The 21,169-nt window shown below is 40.5% G+C and overlaps 1 protein-coding gene across 1 annotated transcript in view; it reads right to left on the bottom strand.

The window, feature by feature from the left end:
- The window catches only part of mettl15 (methyltransferase 15, mitochondrial 12S rRNA N4-cytidine), a 94,920-nt gene that overhangs the window by 18,765 nt on the left and 54,986 nt on the right, over positions 1-21,169 (bottom strand). The window contains exons 4-5 of the mRNA XM_065267779.1: positions 9,929-10,105; positions 1,455-1,633 (exon numbers count right to left, since the gene is read on the bottom strand). Of these exons, the coding sequence (XP_065123851.1) occupies positions 1,455-1,633; positions 9,929-10,105 (356 nt within the window). The remainder of the gene's footprint in view (positions 1-1,454; positions 1,634-9,928; positions 10,106-21,169) is intronic.

Raw genomic sequence — 21,169 nt, 5'->3', positions numbered from 1 at the left:
GAGGCTGTTGTGGCTGGCTGGGGTCTGTGAGGGTGCGTGTTACTGGCCTTAAGCCAGTTTTGTGCTGATGCTCGTTATGATTCAAACTGGTCTGATACGTAGAGAGCCGATCTGTGCATTGGGACCATGATACACTTTCCTTGGGGAATCTGTATAATCTTCTGTCACGCCAGCTGGGTTCATACTGATGAGAACATTATGCTGGTGTGACCTTGGCTTTTCTCTAATGTGTTTCATTAAACAGTGCTTCCAAAGGCCCTTGGCTGGGGAATCCCTGTTTTATTATGAATCAAGAACCCCAACCAGCACAGTTGCTCGGGATGTGCCGAAAGCCAGGAAATAAAGGAGGGCAAACATCTACATAAAAATCCCTCTGGCTGGCTGGCATTGCAAAAAGAATGGAGAATATAAACGTGGGGGTAGGTGCGGTGATCGGTCTGCCCCCAAAAGCAAGGGCAGAAAGGCATTGTGGGGCTCAAGTTTCACACGTAAGGAAACAAAGAGCTCATAAGAGAGAGAACTCCCTTGATACCCATTGTTATGGTGTCTAAACCCCTCCCCATTCTCCTATCATCATCGCTGATAAATACGCACGTATACAAATCTGCACATATCATCCCTACGCCTGCTTCATCAATCGCTTCCCCTGGCAACGGTGATGCCGGCAGCCCACCGCTGACCCCAAGGGACCCTCGAAAGTCAGAACCTTCCAGATTGATTGGAATAAACATTGTTGTTGACTCGCTCCGCTCTTCAAAGAAGATCAAACAACTGCCCTTAGTCACACCTGTTCTCCCGGCGTGACGCATGTGCTTGCCTCGTGCTACCGTCATCTGAACCGACTCTCTATCTGTATCGCTCCCTCTCTCTCTGTTTCATCAGTGGCGTTAGGCTATGGAAACAGCAACGGCAAAAATAAAGCAGCCGATAAATATAATATCAAAAACCATCGAGCTGCCGCAATGTGGTGCGTGCATGACGCGTGTGTTTGGAGAAGCGTGTTGGTGGGGGTGCGGAGAAGGGCACGGAAAGGGAGGGAGCTGTGGATGGCGGGGAGTGTGAGAAACAAATCAAAAGATACAGGGCGGGGTGGGGGGAATGAAGGCGATAGGAGTGTAAATCTAAATACGAATTAAGGGGATAAAAACCACGGAACCCAACCTGCAGCATTTGGCTATTTCTCGCCATCTCGTTTACACAGTTCTCCTTTCCTCGATTCGTTTTTTATTAATAAGAGCCTTGTCAAACGCGAAGGATACGTTGCTGATGAATACTCAGACAGCTGAGTGGGGGAAGGAGCACGGCAGAGATTTCGGATAAGGAACGGCATCTTTCCTTCCGTCTCTTTTTCCAGGACAAATAAGTCCCGTAGGGAGACTTTGCATTAGTATCGCTCAGTTTTTTCATCTCCCTCTGGTGAGGGAGATGGTGGAGGGAATTAATGAGGGGGGTACCTGCTACGATGCTGGCCAGTTGCAGAGTCCGGCTGATGGGGTAGACGCTGCGTGCCTGTGCGATGGCTGCCGCAATTTTCCTGGTGTGCCGCTCCTCCCCGTACGCGGCCAGCAGGGACGCAAGCGCCTGTTGATCTAAGGCGTTGACCACGTCAGCCGCGCAGGGCATGTCGGGGTACCTACGCACAAAGAGGAGCCCAATTAAGCAGCTTGACGTCACGAGTTCCTGGCTGACAGAAGCCAAGCCTGACAGCTCTAAGACACCAGCGAAACCCCTCCCACCTTCCCACTCTGGGAGATGTGGGTTTGAGATCTATAAAAAGAGAGTGTGTGTGTGTGTGTGTGTGTGTGTGTGTGTGTGTGTGTGTGTGTGTGTGTGTGTGTGTGTGTGTGTGTGTGTATATGAGACAGAACAGGAGGGAGAAACGCTTAGTGACAAATATAAAAATATATCAAATCTTGAACTGAATTATGCATTCATCTTTTCTTGCTTTTGAAAAACATTCATGTGTGGATGGTGGTAGGCTCAACAAGACAAATAAAGTTACACACTAATAGAGCCAAATCCTTGTTTGGTAAATATATAAACTTTAAATAACAAATAAAACATTTGACGTAAAATTTAATATTAATAGGCAGTCGGCAGCTTTTCAATACACTTACGCACAGTTGATTGTAATGATTATGTTCACTGAAACATCGTGATTTACATTCAGAGGTACACTACTGTATGAACCATTTTTTCCTACATTTGGGTACAATACCTTGATGTACTTAACCCGTACATCCATAACTGCCTCATTAGAGAAGCATCAAAAGCAACTACATGCACCAATACACTTTAAACTGTTGTGTTTTTAAAGTGAATAACTGCACAAAAACTGCTTTCAAAAGTTAAAATGTGTGTTAAAGGGATAGCTCACCCAACAAAATGTCATGTTCCCACCCTCATGTTGTTCTAAACCTGTGTAATTTTCTTTATTTTGATAAAATGGTGGTAAGCCCATACAGTGGTAATGCACCCACTGACTATCATAGTGGGATAAACAAATACTATAGAAGTCAATGGGTATCGTCAACTGTCTGACCATCTTCAAAATATCTTCTTTTGTATTCATAAGAAAAAAACTCATACAGAACAACATGGGGGTGAGTAAAGGTGACAACATTTTCATTTTTGTGTAAACTATCCCAGTAACAGTTAAAGTCATGCATCATTTGGTATTGATAGTCACAGTATATCTTTGGAGCTATCTTCGAATTTATGAAATCCCAAGAAAAGCATCCATATTATTGATTGAGACATGTATGTTGAACATTTATCCTTCCATGTGATTAAAAATCCTTTCTTTTGCAACTGATGTCACTCTGGATTATCCTTGAGTGATTATTCTTTCATTCGTTTTTGTTATGTGGGCACAACAAATAGCACAGAATGAGCAAGTCAAACAGAGACATGCTGATTAATGCAAAGTATGTTCTGTCTTTCTCGAAGGCCAGCTAGAGTTGGCTGACTGCGTCATGTTGTCGTAAATTTAATTCTTGCATTGGTTTTAGTGACAGAACGAGGATAAAGTGTTTTCAGATACCGTGGGTTGGACCTGGATCGACCTGCTCTACATCTTGCCCTTTCTCTTTTTGCTTTGGGTCTTTCTCGCACCCTCTCTCTTTCTTCAAGCATTTCATCTCGCCCCCAGGAAAAAGTTCACGGTCTGTTATGGTGGGTGGGATTTCCACCTCATTATCACACTGAAAACTTGGCTAAACTTTCTAATAAGAATGTAAAGCTTCTCACTCAAGTCCTCGGTCATGGACAGCATTTTTCTCAAGGATTATATTAAAATTCAGTAACACTTTTAAACCATTTATAAACTTTAATTGAACAATTAAAACATCTAAACTATTTTTATTGACATTGTGTAGGCTTAAATATGATCAAACTTTAGCTATGACCAAGGCCGCCTTAATGCACGGGCTTACCTGGGCTGAAGCCCAGGGGCCTCTCAAGTTCAGGGGCCTCCCTAGTTCACGTTCATATTGTTTTGTAACTCATCAGGTTACCTGTCAATCACTCTTACTGCACGTTACATGGCTGCTGATTGGTCCGTGGTAACTTACCGTGAAATAAAATATCAGACGTAACAGATTTTTCTATTCCGCGTAATGTGCGCGTTTTCACTTGGCATTCCTACATGTTAGACTGAGTGTGACAGAGAAACGGGAAATAATCCACCAACAAATGAAAGAGTAATTTCTGAAATTTCATTATAAGCACTGAGGGGCAGGTCTCTCTCTCTTTCGCGCGCGCGCTCGCTCTCTCTGTGCTCGTGCCTTCTCTGGCATGCAGAAGTCTCTCCAACTGTGTGCAAGATACTTTGCCGCCAAATAAAGAAAGGAGTTCCCGAACATATTAATGCTGTTCGTTGTAATAAAGTTTAAGTTTACTCGCGTTTATATCAGTGACGCGTGCGCAGCTGTTGAGATGTAGTTTGACGCGATGTTCGCTCACAGTACACATCTGTTGGTTTAGAAAGACGACGCAACGGTAAATGTGCAAGTCAAAGCGCGACAAGACCATCTCGAATGATCATCCCCTGATCGCACCATTCATATTTATAATGTCCTTATCTAAAGATCTTATACATGTATGTTCCCTGTCTATTTTGTGCATATTCATATGTGTTCGTTTTACATGCGTAGTATGCATAAATACTAAATACAATGCAGACTATGGGCTCTATCTTACACCCGGCGCAATGCAGCGCAATGCGCGACGCAAGTGTCTTTTGCTAGTTTCCACCCTGCGCAATTATAATTTTCACGTTTAGCGCCACGTTGTTTAAATATCAAATGCATTTGCGCCCATGGGCGTTCTGGTCTGAAAATGAGGTGTGTTCAGGCGCATTGTTGGCGCGTTGCTATTTTGAGGCAACTAAAATAGACTACGCCATTGACCAACAAAAACCTGGTCTAAAGTCTAAAGTCAATGGCACAATAGTGTTTTTTGTTATTTAAAGAGCGCATTAGTAATATGCGCCTAAACGGGACGACAACGCGGGTTTGCGTATCACATACATGAATGGCAGCACAAAAACGCTTTTAAATATGAAAGATTAAAGAATTGAATGTAAAAGATTATTATTGAGTCTCTTGGACATAAATGAGGACTAATTATGAGACATTAGAAGGCACAAAGAGCTGCTTCACCTGCAGTCTGGTAAGTAAATAAATGCTTGCTTTAAACAAATGCATCTATTTTTAAACGTTTTTAAATGCTATCTTATGGATTTATTGTACATGATGACACTGTACCTGTGGATATGGTAAGATGAGAAACATTTTAAATAATGCTTTGTAAAAAATCCCGGCCATATGGCGCTGTTCTAGTGCTGAAACGCTTCGGCTCTCTGCGCGTTTGTAAATCCTTTATCTTTTGTTTGTATTTTTAGAATACAAACCTTTTCTTGCATATTTGCTAATCATTTTATGCAATTACATTGATAATGTAAGATATCAATACATTTAGGACAGCAATTCAAAGCCTGATATTTGTACTTCTATGACTAAGAAAAAGAAAAAGGCTTTTAAAGGTTTTAATAATAAAAAATTCAATAAAAATGAAAACAACACTTTTTTAACATTATTCTTAAACTGGTGGCCTTCTTCCTCCGCTTAGTTCTTCAGTTTACAAGGTCCGTTATCTAAATAGGGATTAAGCACAGCGACAGCGCAACTGGCTTTTAAAGGGGATGATAGCTGAGTCTCTCATTGGTTTACTGCACGTTACGCCCAAAACACACCCATTACTCATTAGGAAAATATGTACAACGCTTTTTGACCCTGCGCTCGGCGCACAAACCATTTTTCCCGTTGTTAAAATAGCAAAAGTGGCATCGGACACGCCCATTTAGACCGTGCGCTTTAGACGATGCGCTAAGATCGTTAAAATAGGGCCCTATATCTTCAATAGCCTACAAAATAAATAACTGATTAAAAGATAATGTCTAAGACTTATCTTTTGTTAACATTAATGCATTTTCACTTGAAAACTAACTTAAACTTCTTATATTTTTAAAACTGTGCTGAGCATTTAGAGTGGCAATTTTCTGCAAATTTGTATATTCCAAAAACTATATAGACATAAAGCTTATAAACATATATACTCTCACACATTTTGGTTTTATTTTCACCACAAGTTGCTGTGTGTGGTTGTTAAATAAAGTGTCTTGTGTTTATGCTCAAGTGGGCTCAGTGATATGTTAATAATGATATTATGGTGTTTTCTGGGTCGAAGAGGGAAAACTCACTGTTGTATGTATTGAAAGAATCTAATTTTTTGTGATGTAGATTACCTAGATATTACACTTTTTTAATGAGACTATAAATTGAGGGTATGGGGGGCCTCCAAAACCTCTCAGCCCCAGGGCCTCACATTAGGTTAAGGCGGCCCTGGCTATGACATAGGGTCTTCATTTTATTATTAATGCACTTTAATTTCAGGTGTTTTGTATTGTTGGCTTAGTCTTGTTTTATACACACTTCAAAATAAATTTAATTTCTTTTTTTTTCATTTATGTATCTTTTGCTTTTATTGTGATTTTAAAATACTTTTAAAGGACAAGTATGGTATTTTACACTTAAAGCCCTGTTTTCAGATTGTTTATGATGAAAAACGGTTTTGACTTTTGAATTTTTCGGGTGTTTGTGTTTCACCTCCCACCTCTATAATGGGTGGATAGGTGCACTGGAACAATCCTTCCTAAAATGCATTAAACTTTTGTTTACAAAGACATGAAACTCACGGAGTGGTCAGGGGTGTTCACTGGTATGCTCACACAAAAATCGCTGCAAAATACGCATTCCAACGGGTTTTATCGTAGCCAACTCCATTGACTTGTATTAGTTGTGCTGTGAGGTATGGTATTACTACGCGCCGGGAACTTTGTTTCTATTCTTGCTATTGGCAATGGCGGATTAGCGCCACCACCTGGGCTGGAGTGTCTATTATTCAAGCTCTAAGCGGAAGAATGTACGGGTGTGAGACGTTTGGAAAAATAGGTCCACAAGTTAACAACGAATGCTAAAACAGCTGTTGGAAAGCATCTTTTGCAGCGATTTTTGTGTGAGCATACTAGTGAACACCCCTGACTACTCGAGGGTTTTCACGTCTTTGTAAACGAAAGTTTAATGCATTTTAGAAAGAATTGTTCCAGTGCACCATTAAACCCATTGTAGAGGTGGGAGGTGAAACACAAACATCCGAAAATTCTCGGGGCAGCTGCATATGGCGAAATTTCAGTCAAAACCGTTTTTCATCATAAACAATCTGAAAGCTTTAAGTGTAAAATGCCAAACTTGTCCTTTAAGTTGTTACCTTATAGCAACTGTGATACTCCAGCCAAAACATTTAACTTACCCCATAATGTACTCACCATCAAGCAATCTGAGATACATATGTCCATCACATTTGGAGACATTTTAGTAAATGCCCTTGCTTTTCCGAGCTTATAATCGGAGAAAACAGGGATCAGGGAACATCATCTGACTTTGTACCCCAAAAAGTGCATCCATTCTTCACACAAAGTGTTAATAAAGGTCTTTTGCAGGTAATCCATATGTATCCAACAATATCCATATGTTAAACTCTATAAACTTTAATAACTTGCTTTCGGTAATGATGCAATCTTGGGATTACGCAATTCACAGGAGTCACTGCGCAATGTGCCTATGGCAACGAATGCTCACTAGCCTTAAACTCTTGCGTGAATCGCCTGAGTCCAAAATGGCACTGTTACCGTAAGCTAGTTATTACTGTTTATTACACGGCTCTCTGGAATGCTTGATTCTGATTGGTCAGTTGAGACATTTGCAGGTTCTTTCTTTTCAAATAATAACCGCTCCAAAATAATAACGCATAGCCGGACTACTTGCACGAGTAAAATCGCTCCGCGCCAATAAAGATCAATAAAGATTACTGTCTGTTTGGCGCCATCTTGTGACAAACACTCGACAACCACGACAAGACACAGACAGCTTACTGAGACTGAACTTGACAAAATAGAGCATGACAGCTACGAAGCCAACACACAAAAAAATACAGAATGGGCATTAGAACTTCTCAAAGACTGGCTAAAAGAGAAAAAATGGAGACAAGTATGAAGCAGAGGATCTTAATAAGGTATTACGATCATTTTATGCATCTGTGCAAAGTTTCGCAGAAGGATAAAAATGTTAATTTAAAACTAATATGCCAATAAAATGTTTCAAATTCATATTCATGTCCAGTTTTTTTTCTTATGTGGCAAGTAGCCGTGTAATAAGTGGGATAATGTAGAGGCAGCCGGTAGTTATTGGGAAATAAGCCCCTTCAGTGTGATACAAGACCCTCCGCTTCGCGTCGGGTCCTGATCACACTGTCGGGGCTTATTTCCCAATAACTACCGGCTGCCTCTACATTATCCCTTACTTATAAGGCCAGTATCCCGGACAGGGCTTGTCCCAGGCTAAAATGCATGTTTGAGCTGCCTCATTTTAAAAACATCTTGCTCTGACATATCTTATCTTATCTTATCTTATCAGTGCCATTGTTTCATCTTAAGATGCACACCTGTATTGTTTTTGTAAGTAATGTTTGCAAAAACTACTTCAATGTCCTAATATAACTAAGGCCTGGTCCTGGATAAATCTAAACCCTGTCTGGGAAACCACAACATAAAGTTTGAAATCTGGACTTTTTTAATACAAAATCACATCGATGACCCACAGAAGATCTTTATTAACCCTTTGGAGCCATGTGGACTACTTTTATAAAGGATGAATTCACTTTTTGGGGGTTTAAAGTCAGAAGTGGTTTCCTGCTCCCTGATTTCTACTACTATAAAGCTTGGAAGAGCAAAGGCATTTTCTATAATAACTCCAAATGTGCTCATCTGATAAATGATGGTCATATGTATTTCAGATTGCTTAAAAAGACACTACACTATTTTTGATAATATGCTAATTTTTCTGCTCCCCTTTGATTTTTACCATTTTGGAATCCAATTCAGCCAATCTCCGGGTCTGGTGGTACCACTTTTAAGCATAGCTTAGCATAATCCATAGAATCTGAAGGGCATTAGCATTGCGCTAAAAAATAACCATAGAGTTTCGATATTTTTCCTATTTAAAACTTGACTCTTCTGTAGTTACATTGTGTACTAAAACCGAAAAAAATTAAATTGCGTTTTTCTAGGCCGATATGGCTAGGAACCATACTCTCATTCTGGCGTAATAATCAAGGACTTTGCTGCCGTAACATGGCTGCAGCCGGCGCAATGATATTTAGCAGCGCACCGAAAATAGTCCCCTTGGTAACTTTCAATAGCTGGGGACTATTTTCAAGCGCTGCATAATATCATTTCACCTACTGCAGCCATGTTATCCCTTTAACTGTATTTCTTTAACTGTTAATTTCATTTATTTATCTATATCCTCTTTCATACAGTAATTTCGATAAATTACCATGAATTTACCAGAATGAATTCAACAATGAATACAAAAATGTGCTGTTCACACACGCAGTGATGTTCCGTCTGTTTACCCGTAAGACATCATTCACACATCAATATCAAAATACCGGTAAATTTCGAGAGAAAGCGGAGAGAAAGTGTTGTATTTGTAAACCATGGCGTGTTATGACTTCATATCCACAGGCCATATTTTGTGGCAAACGCTGATAATCTGGTAATCTTACAACCTCTCTTACTGGTAAATTGGCAGCACTGATTTACCAAAAAGGTTCTGTTCACATGACCTGTTAACTGCAATTTACCAGTAAATTACCAGTAAAGACTGTATGTGTGAAAGGGACTAGTGGTTTTTGCCAATTGTGTCTATGTGAAGTGATTTACCTTTGTGTATGAAATGTGCTATGTAAATAAACCTGCTTTGTCTTGCTAATTAAAAAAAAAACAAAGTAAAAAGAATCCAGGACTTTATGAGTGACACAACATCCTAATAACACCCAAAGTCAAACTTTATTTCCTCTAAGAAATATTGTGGACTGAGTGGGCATGCATGTGTCACAACACTGTGTTCACGATGTACTAAAAGACACTGGATGTGTTCTCTTTGTCCACCCCCTACCAAAAATCATTATGTCCATTTATTGATATCTTATAGCTAGCATGATATAATGTACCACAAAAGTTATCTATGAATCACTTGGCTCTGCAGTGCTCAGTCATCTTCATATTATATTAAACTATAATTAGTTTATGCCTTACACCTGCTCAGAATTAGTTTTGAAAGCCTAATAGAGAGGCGTGGAGATTATAGATGTAATCAATAATGTGGATACACATCGAGTGACCCAAGAATAATAACTGTGAATATCGAGAGTGAATCAGGCATTACTAATAGCACGAATGATGCTTAGAATAATAGAGACGATGAGACTTTTTCTGAAAAGAAGTGAATGGATGTAATCTGCAAACCTGTCTCCGTCCATCCTCATGTCTAGGGGTCCGTCCTTGCTAAGGGAAAAGCCTCTCTCTGCTAAGTCCATCTGCATAGATGAGCAACCGGCATCTAGAAGGGCAACATCCACATCCAGTGATGGGAGCAGTTTATGCAGCTCACTGAACCTTCCCAGCACCGGCTTTACCTGGCCCCTGACAACGAGAGAGAAGATAACAAAAAATCTTAATTTAATTAAATGTGTTTATTTGTCATGTACACAGTTATACATAAAGTACTTTTAACTTGCAGTGAAATAGGTAAGCCCTCAAAAGTCCATTGTTCCTGCATTACAAAGTATCTCAGACGGCAACAAATTATGTATGCAAGAAGGAATGAGAATCTGTGGTGCATAGTGAAATTAAAGGGACATTCCACTTTTTTTGAAAAAACTCCCCTAGAGTTAAACATTTGAGTTAAACATAAGCTTAGCACAATCCATTGAATCTTAGACCATTAGCATAGTGCTAAAATATACAAAGAGTTTCGATATTGTTCCTATTTAAAACTTGAATCTTCTGTAGTAACAACATGTACTAAGACCGACAGAAAATTAAAAGTTGCTATTTTCTAGGCAGATGTGGCTAGGAACTATACGCTCAAACTGGCATAATAATCAAGTACTTTGCTGCTGTAACCAGGCGTAGTGATATTAAGCACTGCCCAAAAATAGTCCCCTTGGTTACTCTCAATAGCAGGGGACTATTTTCGGATTCAATGGATTGTGCGTAGCTATGCTAAAAGTGCTAGCGCCAGACCCGGAGATCAGCTAAATGGATTCCAAAACGGTAAGATTCAAATGTTTAACTCCAGAGGAGCTGGAAAATGAGCATATTTTCAAATGTTAAAGCGTCCCTTTAACATTTATGATACAGCCTCGAATAAAATGGTTACTACATAATACAAATATTAAAGGAAAAAAATGTATCAATGTAACTTTCACGAAGTAAAGAAGCCTTTTCGCGGTAAACGCACCGCCCATATCACGTCATTTGCATCACCCCACGCGAGGACACGTCTGATTGCGTCTTTGCATTGACTTTGCATGTAACCTACTCATGCAAATCGTTGAACTCCCGCCTGGTGTAAACTCAAGGTAACTGTGGGTTCACACCAGCCGCGTTTGAGGCGTTAAATTCGCGTCTACCGGGTGTAGTTTGCCGCTTGAACATTTTGAGTTTACTTGCTTCATTCGCACGTGAAAGCCGCGCGTGAAATTCTAGTCATCAAGACATTCACGCGGAAATTTGCGTCATGGGAGGGGCGACTCCGCTCGCTTTCTATAATCACGTCCCTACTAGAGCAAGCTCCTGATTGGTTAACACGGCACGTTTTTCCACCAAAGTTCTAATTTTTCAAGCCGCGTTTCCTGTGGCAACGCTTAATTCACACCATTCACACGAATGAGGCAGAATCGCATCTACCGCGCCGCGCTAAACGCTTCATTCACGCCACGAGGCCTCCAGAAGCACGTCAACGTGTCTTCACATTAACTTAACATTGAAATCACTTGCGCTTGATGCCTCTACTCTGAAGAAGATATGTACCATCCGCTGGTACCCTGGCTCAGTTGTTCAGTTGAGTGCAAATACAAAGATACTTAGGCACAGTGATGCTGAAAGTCATTTACCATAGTATTTACATGGTACATCAAGCAGTGGCAGTTCTAGCTTGTAAGGTGCCCACTCTCCCTACCAATGACACCATTTACATTTCTGTCATACGCAGATCAGTCTGCGCAGCACAGCATAAAGTTGTAAACAGCTTATGTCTCAGTGCGGCGAGTCCTGTACTGATTAACTGAGGACACGTTCACACAAAATTATTGACGTGCCATTCAAATGGGCAGTAAAAACCTGATCGAGCTTTTCGCTTTTGTTTTTTGCGGGCGCCACATGACACCCCATCATCCTGCCATGACTTAATGACTGAACGCCCCCCCACCCCACTGACATTAAGGGTCTCAGAAGAATGATTTTTGCCATGTTTTTCCAAATGTCTACAACTTTTGTTATTACTTACAAACTGGCATAGATCATGTGGGCTTTCAGGTGTTAACCATTGGTCTGATATTCTGAAATGATTCATTTTTGCAGTTTTGTTTCAATAAACGATTGATTTAGAGGCACTTTGATATCACTGGTTCTGAATCTGTTTAAATGTCCCACTTTAAGGAAACACAAATGTATAATATAAGTCTTTGTACAAGGGAATTTCTATTTTATATCAAAAACAAAATGTGGCAGGTGTTCTGCCTCTGTGGGTCACTTAGACACTGAGTTCTTAGTGGGTGTCCAAAGGCTGCTGCAGCTCATAAGCTGTACAGGAAAAGAGAGATAGACCAAATAATGTGTGTCCCACAGGGAAGGTAACAAAGTATCATTTATTTATCACCTTGGAGACCAGAAGATGAGGATTGTGAGAGGGAGAACGCTGTCGCAGCTTAAACTTAATTGAAAAACACACAAACGAATGTGAATGCACAAGAGAAATGTGTGTGTGATAAAGCTCTGCAATTATTCTGTGGGTCACATTAACACGTCGATGCGTGTGCATTGCATGTAGGGGAGTATGAATGTTACAGTGTGTGCGTGATCAAGCTTTTTGGTTGATTTGAAGTGGAGGTGTTTGGTTGACGTGAGTATTGACGATGTATTTTTTTAGTCCTTGATCATTCAGATGGACTTGTGGGTGTCTATGCGTAACTGTCTAGTTTTTTTCTCTTTTTCATTAGTGATTTAATCCACTGTCTTTCTTTTATCTGAAGAGATTTCACAGCTATGACTAACAAAGACACTAGTACATCATGGCTCCTAACTATGTAAGTTTAATTACAAAACACAAGCAATGTTTAAACCTCAATCAGCATAGGTCAAGATAAAGCTGGTTATTTCTGGAACATGCACATAAGCATCTCGGCATCATCTATGTCCCTCCAATCACTCTTTCTCTCCGTTTATACCTTCTGAGATACCGAGGAGCCATTCATTTTTCATGCGACCTTTAGACAGCCTGTGAGTGGAAGACAACCCAGGTAGGCAACTATAAATCAGACGGTGGAGAAGCAAATGAGGTGCATGAACAACGGGTTTTTTTTACGCAGAGGCAGAGGTGTTAATTTGGCGATGTTCGAGGTAACACAGACTGGCTCTTTGTAGTCATGCTTAATACGCAGATTCATCTCCTCGATTCCGGTTAAATCCATTGCAGATGAGGACACAGGACGGGGGAGCCATCACCTCCTCCATTTCTCCACCTCCAAGGTTACATAGAAAGGTCCTTTCCTCTCCCACTCACGCGGCCGGCCGAAGGCTTTACCCAAAGGACCCCGGGGTGCCCATGTCCACACACCCACGCCCGACAGAAAGATCAAGAGTTGAGGGAGCGCTCAGCTCTCGCCCCCACTGCAAGGGCTTTCCTCAGTTCTTTTCGCCGTGAAAGGGGCTTTTTATCTCTCTCTTGCTCTTTCCCTCCTCCTCCTCGTTCGCGCAGTACCCTCATTAATTTGTTGGAAAATCTATAGCGAGGCATTCTCTTGCCCGCCCACACAAACACATACAAAAGCGGTAAGCCCCCGTTCCACCCGCCCTGTCCATAAATTGGTGAGTTTGGATGGAGATCCTCTGACAAGCAGAATGCTGCCTCTGCTGTTACTGCTTGTGTCAATACAGTCAATTTAAAGTTTCAAAGGCGTAAGCCTTTTCTGCCATTTTATTTTTTATTATTATCATCATGCGTGGTTTTCCCAATTACTGAATCTACACAATATACTTAAAATTCAGTGTTTCTTCTTGAGAGGGCTTGTGTAGGCTCAAGAGTGGTTTGGATCGGATGCAAGATTGCTTTATCTTGCTGACTACTAGACAAAGTTTGGTTGACAGGCACAATGTACTTTATTATTATGAGCTGAGAAATAAAACAAGATATATAATCTTTAAAGAAAAGATGCTAAACAAATGTATCTAAATATGTGAATAAAATTTAGAAAGTGGATACTTTAAATAATGCTACATGTAGGTTGCTCATTTCATGCAGGGGCAAAATGCAATGGTGTTGCTTGACACTGACTGATCAATAACTGAGCAAAAACTGATTAAACACTGATTAAATCCTGAACAGTGGCGCGAGGGTCAGACGCTCCCCCACCTACCTTGTCTTCAAATGCCAAACCCTTTACATAGACACACAAGAACAGCAAATGTAATGGCAAGAATGCAACACGCATGTATCTCAAAAAAATGCATTTCTTGTGCTTTAGCTCTCAAAATGTTTTAGTGCAATAAACAGCGAAACAATGCCACAATGTGAAAGTGCAAGATAATAACAAATCACAAAACTCTGCCAGATAACACCTGTTGCTTAGTTTGTAAAGCACTGAGTTAATTTAATTCTCAGAGAACATACACACTGATAAAAAAAAGTTTTCATTAAAAAATGACCTATTGTTTTTCATATACACTAGGGTGGTGCTTATTTTTCTACTTTTAAAAGTTCATGCTCTCACCCCACCAATATGTTTGAATAAATAAAAATTTCAATATGAATTAATATTAACTTATTTGACCATGCTCTATACAATTAAAACATATGATATGTCTTTCAAAGCAAGAAAGTGTCAATGCGAATGAAGCACAGTAGACATTAAAGCTGCAAGCAGCGATGGAAGGGCCCTCGCACGCATGGGCACTGCAACGTTTTTGCCTTAGAAAAGCAGTGAAAAGTAGGGATATTCATTTAAGTGGGTAAAAATATGTAGATACTCAAAGGAATTTTTATGTGCCCCACCTCCTGTGTGCAGCAGGTGGTGCTATGACTGTAACTGATTATTGTTATATTGATATGTTCAGTCCAGGACCGCTGTTTACTGTATGAAGTCAGGGACAGGTCAAACATTGTATGCCTGAGTTACAACAGCTTCCTCATGGTGAAACATCAAACTTTGCCAGGCCGCCATGGACACGCCCTTTGACGAAAATTCAAAATCTTCGCAATTTATCATTGCAAAGTCTTTAAGATCAGTCTGAACAAATATGATTATGATCTGATTAAATTTCTATGAGCAGTAAATCAGAGTGTAAAACATGACATTTCCTGCTGCCAACAGGTGGTGCTATAAATTTTACTGAATAATGGCATGTTGATATGTTCAAGACACTTATCGACTATGTGAATCCTGGGACAGAATGGATATTTAAGGCCTAAGTTAGAACAACTTTCTGTTTCATGGTGAAACGCTGAAATCTAGAAAGCCACCATGGACACACCCTCCAAAGAAAAGTCAAGATCTCCCCAATTTCACATCACAGAAATCACAGAAAATTAAATGGCTGCCTCCCTTTTGGGTTTAGAGCTCGGCTCCAAGATACTTTTTTGTAGGTCTTGGGGTGGTATATGATCCTACCAAATTTCATACCTGTATGTTTAATGGAGCAGGGGGAGCTCTAGAGCCATTTCTGCACGCCCAATTCTGCAACCTATACCACATGTTATATACCACATGATTCATCGCTTTTTGGTATAAGTGTCTACCAAATGCATAAATGTTCTCTTCCTTGATGAGCTTGATTTATAGTTTTTAGTCATTTAGTTGCAATTTTAATTGCAACAATCCCAGAACTAAATTGCACCAAAAGTACACATTTTTAGTGAGGCATGTGTATTATATTCATTAGACTTTCGACTTATATTCATTATTTTACTGGTATCTAAGGACAGATTGTCAAGAGTGTCATGGCTGGTGTAATGATAATGACTATGCAGGCATTATGTCAGATGTTATTTTGTGGAATGAAAAATGATCTGATGTGTTCACAACTGAAAAGCCTGTTAACAAACACACACACACACACACACACACACACACACACACAGTTGAGAGAAACTTTGCAGAATGGAATGAGATATAACTCAGAGCATGACAATATGACAATAATGCCTAGCAACTCTGAGTGGGAGGTGCAATGTCAGAGTGTCATTAGGTGTGGAAGAGTGAGCGCTTTTAGCATTGGCTGATTTGTCAAATGCTGCACGAACGCAGGTTCAAACATAATGAGTCCAACACCAGAGTTGCTGAAAACGGTGTAACTTACAATTATATAAAAGTTGGTATCACTGAACTTCAGCCATGTGCCAGTGAAGGTCGGGGAGTTTTAGAAAGAAGAGCTTATAATGTAATACATTACTTTTTAAAGCAGAGGTGGGCATTCCAAACACATCTGAAGGTCATTTGCAAGTAATACTGAAGACTTTTATAAGATTTTTCAGGTGTGTTTGATTAGGTTTGGAGCTAAACTCTACAAGACTGTGTACCGCCAGGACCAGGAAAGTCTACCCTGTTTTAAAGATTCGGGTATAAAAGGAGGCCTGAGTGCATCATTTATTCAGATTTAGTGCTAAAGAGCCGAAATAGGATTGGCCAATTAGTGATCAGTAAGTGACGTGGCAGGAGGGACACAACTCCTCGTTCCCAGGAGGTTACACTGTGGCGATGAGGTGACACTAGGGGTCCCTCTGAAAAGTGCCACAGAAACTTTGTTATAAACCTTAAGCAAAGCGTACTGGGGTAAATAACCTTCCAGTGCAAGAGAAGTTTCTGTACCCAAGGGGACTTAAACTAAACTTCTACAGAGGCATAGCACAGAGCTAGCCAGCCGGCTGAAAAATCTTTGGAAAATATAAGCTAAGGCCACAACCTGCCGAAGAGAGCTAAGAGTGGAAAAGTCCGTAATAAACAGAACAAGATCACACAAGAGTGGAAGCTATATCGAAGGGAGCTTAGCTCAACTCAGGGGTGAATGCGGAAAGGCCGCCGAGGGGAAGATTCATGGTTTACTAAAAGGAAACTCATAAAGGAAATAAAAACAGGACCACTAAGGAGGGGTCCGAAATATAATGTTCAAAACGGGCTATGTAGTGGTAACCAAGCTCAGAATCTGGGAAGCGTCTTTTCCATCAAACATAAAACTAAGAGAGGGAGTTCACTCGTATAGGGAACTCTTCCACGAGAAAATTACAGATAAAAAGGGGCAATCAATGTCTGATAAAGAAACGCCAGACAGAATGAGCCCGAAACCCCCAGAAGACAGGCTGAAATTTTGGGTCGATATGCCAAGAAAGGGCAGGAATGACCCAAAGCATGAGCCTCTACTTGGAGACAATCTTCTTCTTCTGCTGATATCAAGACAGACAAGAACTGAACAGAGCCTAAAAAACTGCGTCCGGTCCATGTGATGCAAGAAGTGCAAGCTGGAAACAGCAATGACAGGACTGATTTATGTCTAAAGACAGGGCCAGGAGGTTCACTACCTGGTCCCGAAGGGGAGTGATAGGAGCCTTGGGCACATAGCGGAGCCAGAGTCTCAGGAAAACTTGAAAGAAGCCGGCCAGAATTCGCTGGCAACAGCTGATAGCAGATCCTCATTCTCTTTTGATAAGTGAGCACAATCAGGAGGGCCATCTTCTCAGAGAATGAGGGTACTAAACTCTACTGAGTCCAAAAGGACAACTGAGGGGACCCAAGAGGAGACGAGATCTAGAAGGTTAAAAAGCGCCTAGCGCCTCAGAGGAATCTGACGACCAGGTCATGCTTCCCTACTGGTTCTCATCAAGCTAATGTGGTGAGCAAAAAATAGCTGCTACGTAAACCTTCAGGGTCGAGGGGGACAAATGCTGTCCAACCTTTCCTGTAGAAAGGTAAGCAGAACGATGTCGAACATCTCTGTCACCATGGAAGGAGCACCAGCCCGCGGAAAAATGACATTTCAGGACGTAGAGTCGAGAGGTACAGGGGGCTGTAGCCTGGGTGATGGTATCCATCACAGCCGGAAAAGGCCGATTAGTCTTCCATCTCTCAACCAGGGGCCAGACGTGAAATCCAGAGGTCCGGCTCGGGGTGCTAAATCGTGTCCAGCCCCTGAGAAAGAAGTTCATCCTCAGGGGAGCGAGGTAAATAGGCTCACTGGGAAAAAATTATTTAAAAGGCCTCGGGGTCAGCTGCGAGCTAAGGCATCGATGTCGAGGGGAGCATCGGTGAGGGACCACCAAGGCAAGCAATCTTAAGTCTCATGAGAGTCAACAGATAGGTATATGCCTTCCCAAGACCAACCCATGAATGCTTATCTGCCTGATGGTGGCCACTCCGTAGCCTGTTGTGAGAGTGTATCAGCTGCATGGTTAGGTAAACCGATAAAGCCATTTTCAGCCAAAAAGTTTCAGAAGTCGAAATTTTAAGGTATTCATAAAATTAACAGACTAAAATTAAATACGACTGTGGAGGGATCATTTGAGGAATAAATGTAATAAATGTAATTAGCCGTTTAACATGGGTGTCTTATCAAATAATACTTTCTGTCACTTCAAAATAAAAATGTAGGCCATGACCTCTCCTGAAATACTGCTTTATTAGAGATTTATCTAGCATGATACAATGAGTCCAATGAGTAAAAGTGCAATTTGACTGTGTGCTAGTTAAAGCTGGTTCAGCATATTTATTACCCCAGTCTACATACGGTAATCCTCCCTCTCTCTCTCTGTTATTCAGCAGTCTACTCTCTTCTTCTTTGCCTCCTAAAGCACCGTGGGGGTTTCCTAAGCTTCTCTGTGGCGCTGCTACCCACAGAATGATTTGAGAATATGCAAAAGTCTTACATAACAATTTTAAATTATTAACGTCTTTATGTGATTTAAACAGAGCATTGGAGATAGCAAAGCCTTATGTAAGATCTTATATCATTAAAAAAGACAAGTTTCATGCGTGTGTAGATACGCGTGAGTATGCGTGTATGCTTCCAAGTATGGCTTGGTAATTGCTAAGAAACCGTTCTATTTATAGTTTATCAACCCACAATACTGACATCATCTTACTTAAAAGGGTAGAGCAAAAATATAAGTTAACTGACACGCTCTGTTTCATAATAATAGAGGTGGCCTTGGTTTTCTTTAACTTCAAACTGAAATATTATTTAATGAAAAATGATCTGATGAAACTATCTAATTGTACACTTATGGCAAAGACATGCAAATTCCTAAAGCTCTGGAATTTCGGTAGGACAGGTAAACAGGTCTTTTTTTGAGCAAAATAAAATTAAGCACAGGTTACTGATAAACATTTGCCCACCACTTCATACCAAAACAAGCTCTAAATAACAAGCAATGGTGCTCAACATCCCAAAATTCCCAATGACGTCATAGAGTGACGTAGACCAGTGTTAAAATGCCATTTTATGGGAAATAATACAAAAACAGAAAAAGAGAAAGAAAAGACAGCTGGCATTAAAACAGATATTTGCAATATTTGCAAACTTAACTCATTCTAACACTTTGTCCTAGCCTGACACTACAAGCTGCACAATGTAATAAATGCTAAGCCAGTTAGAACAGAGTGCAGGCAGGCGACTGAACCACAACAATCGAAATAACATGAAAGTGATACCTTTGATCACAGGCAACGAACCTGATACTTTTCTTTTTACAAGTTATATTTTTTAGATTTTTGTCTTTATTATGAGATGACAAAAGAGAGACTTAAACCAATAGGGGATGAATAGGGGGCAGTGAGAATGGGAAGGCACTCCAACTCTGGTCGCCTGAAGCACTGTTGCACTATATGTCTAAAGCAATGTCCACACAACTACGGCTCAGACAAGGATTTATTCTTTGACAACATTCTTTTTCAAGTCTTGACTGTCTCCTGACACCAAGGGTTAATGTCACATGGAGCTGAGAGGAAATAGTATGTTTGAGTCACCAATGTCATGTTTACATTGATTTCATGTCTTAAACACATTCTCAAACACTGACAAAGTAATAATAAAATTTACTAAGGACATAAAAACATTGCACATTTGTCTGAAAAACAGAAGCTGTTCTTAAGATGAGACTATCGCTTAAGTGATTAGAGAATAAGTAGTATCAAGCAGAGAGAGAGAGAGACAGTCCATTGTGACCTGACGTTCACAAACTAAAGAAGCCTGAAATATTCCCAAGGACCAGGCTGCCTGACCTGATGCCTGTATCTACGTCACTGAGGTTCAAGACAAGATGTCGATCGACTGCTTTCAGCAGGGGAGTGAAGATGGAAATTAACTGAAAAAACACAGAGAGTCAAGGTCCAGAGCCTTTTTTTTGGTGAATGGTAAACCACAGAAACCTGGACCTGGCCTTAAAAGACTATTAAAACTGTTCCATTTACATTCGACCACATAAACGAGTCTTGCCTAAATGGATATTAATCCGATCTTCTATTCCTGCACAAAATGCAAATAACAACTTCATTATTATGCCTTAAAGGTGACATATAATGATTGAACGGGGTATGTATCCTTGTTCTGTTATGTGACATGTAGACAACAACATTTTGGTTGGGTCTGTAATGCCTTAGAAGCTTCCTAAAAACCTCTTTTAGAATTTTTAAATGTGTGATTTTGCATCTATTTGGCATCCCTTCGGGCTTAACTGGCAACCTAAGTATGAAATGCAAGCACTTGACACTGATTGGCTGCCTTTGCTGCCACTCAAAAGAACCTAAACTTTGCCGTCTTCAGAACACGGACAGACCAAAATTTTACAGATAGAGGAGCACACCTCGCGACTTTGCGAACACAATTTACTTCCCGTTGAAAGCGAGAGGCCGGATGTATGCAAATTATTTTGAAGGGGAGGGAATTGAATGAGAGTGGGGGGAGAGATGCATTTTACGTAATATGTATCCGTTGGTCAGATTGAGCCATTTTCTTGCTGACATTTCTAAAGGAGGAATTTCTACGAAAAGGAGATGCTCAGAATGTCTAGCACTTTTCGTATTTTTCATGAATGTGGGTAGACTACCGTTATTCAACTAAGACCAGGTAAAAAAAAATTTTTCATTCTCTGTCCCCTTTAAGAAACTTGCAACAATGCTTATATAGCACTGTATGTTAAGCAGCAGCCTGCGTGCACGGTCAAGCACAAGCAGAGGGAGAGAGAGCGACGGCGGAAAGATTGACAGATGACAGAGGAAAAAGGGCTTATGTTAATAAACTTTTATTTATTGTTTAAAGTGTGTTTGTCATTGTAGGACTTTACTGATTCTAGGAAGTTTTTATTACATACTGCAGCGGCTGTAGAAGAGAGCTAAAGTCTCTCATTCTCTGTGCTTGTGGATTCAGCAGACAAATGCCCAGGAACGCCACCGCCATGTCTTTCTTAAACGCTACTTTTCCATCTGTCTATCTAGTATATAT

Source organism: Paramisgurnus dabryanus, chromosome 2 (assembly GCF_030506205.2).
Source record: "Paramisgurnus dabryanus chromosome 2, PD_genome_1.1, whole genome shotgun sequence".
Taxonomy (NCBI): Eukaryota; Metazoa; Chordata; class Actinopteri; order Cypriniformes; family Cobitidae; genus Paramisgurnus; species Paramisgurnus dabryanus.
This window is presented reverse-complemented; position numbering and strand designations above follow the sequence as displayed.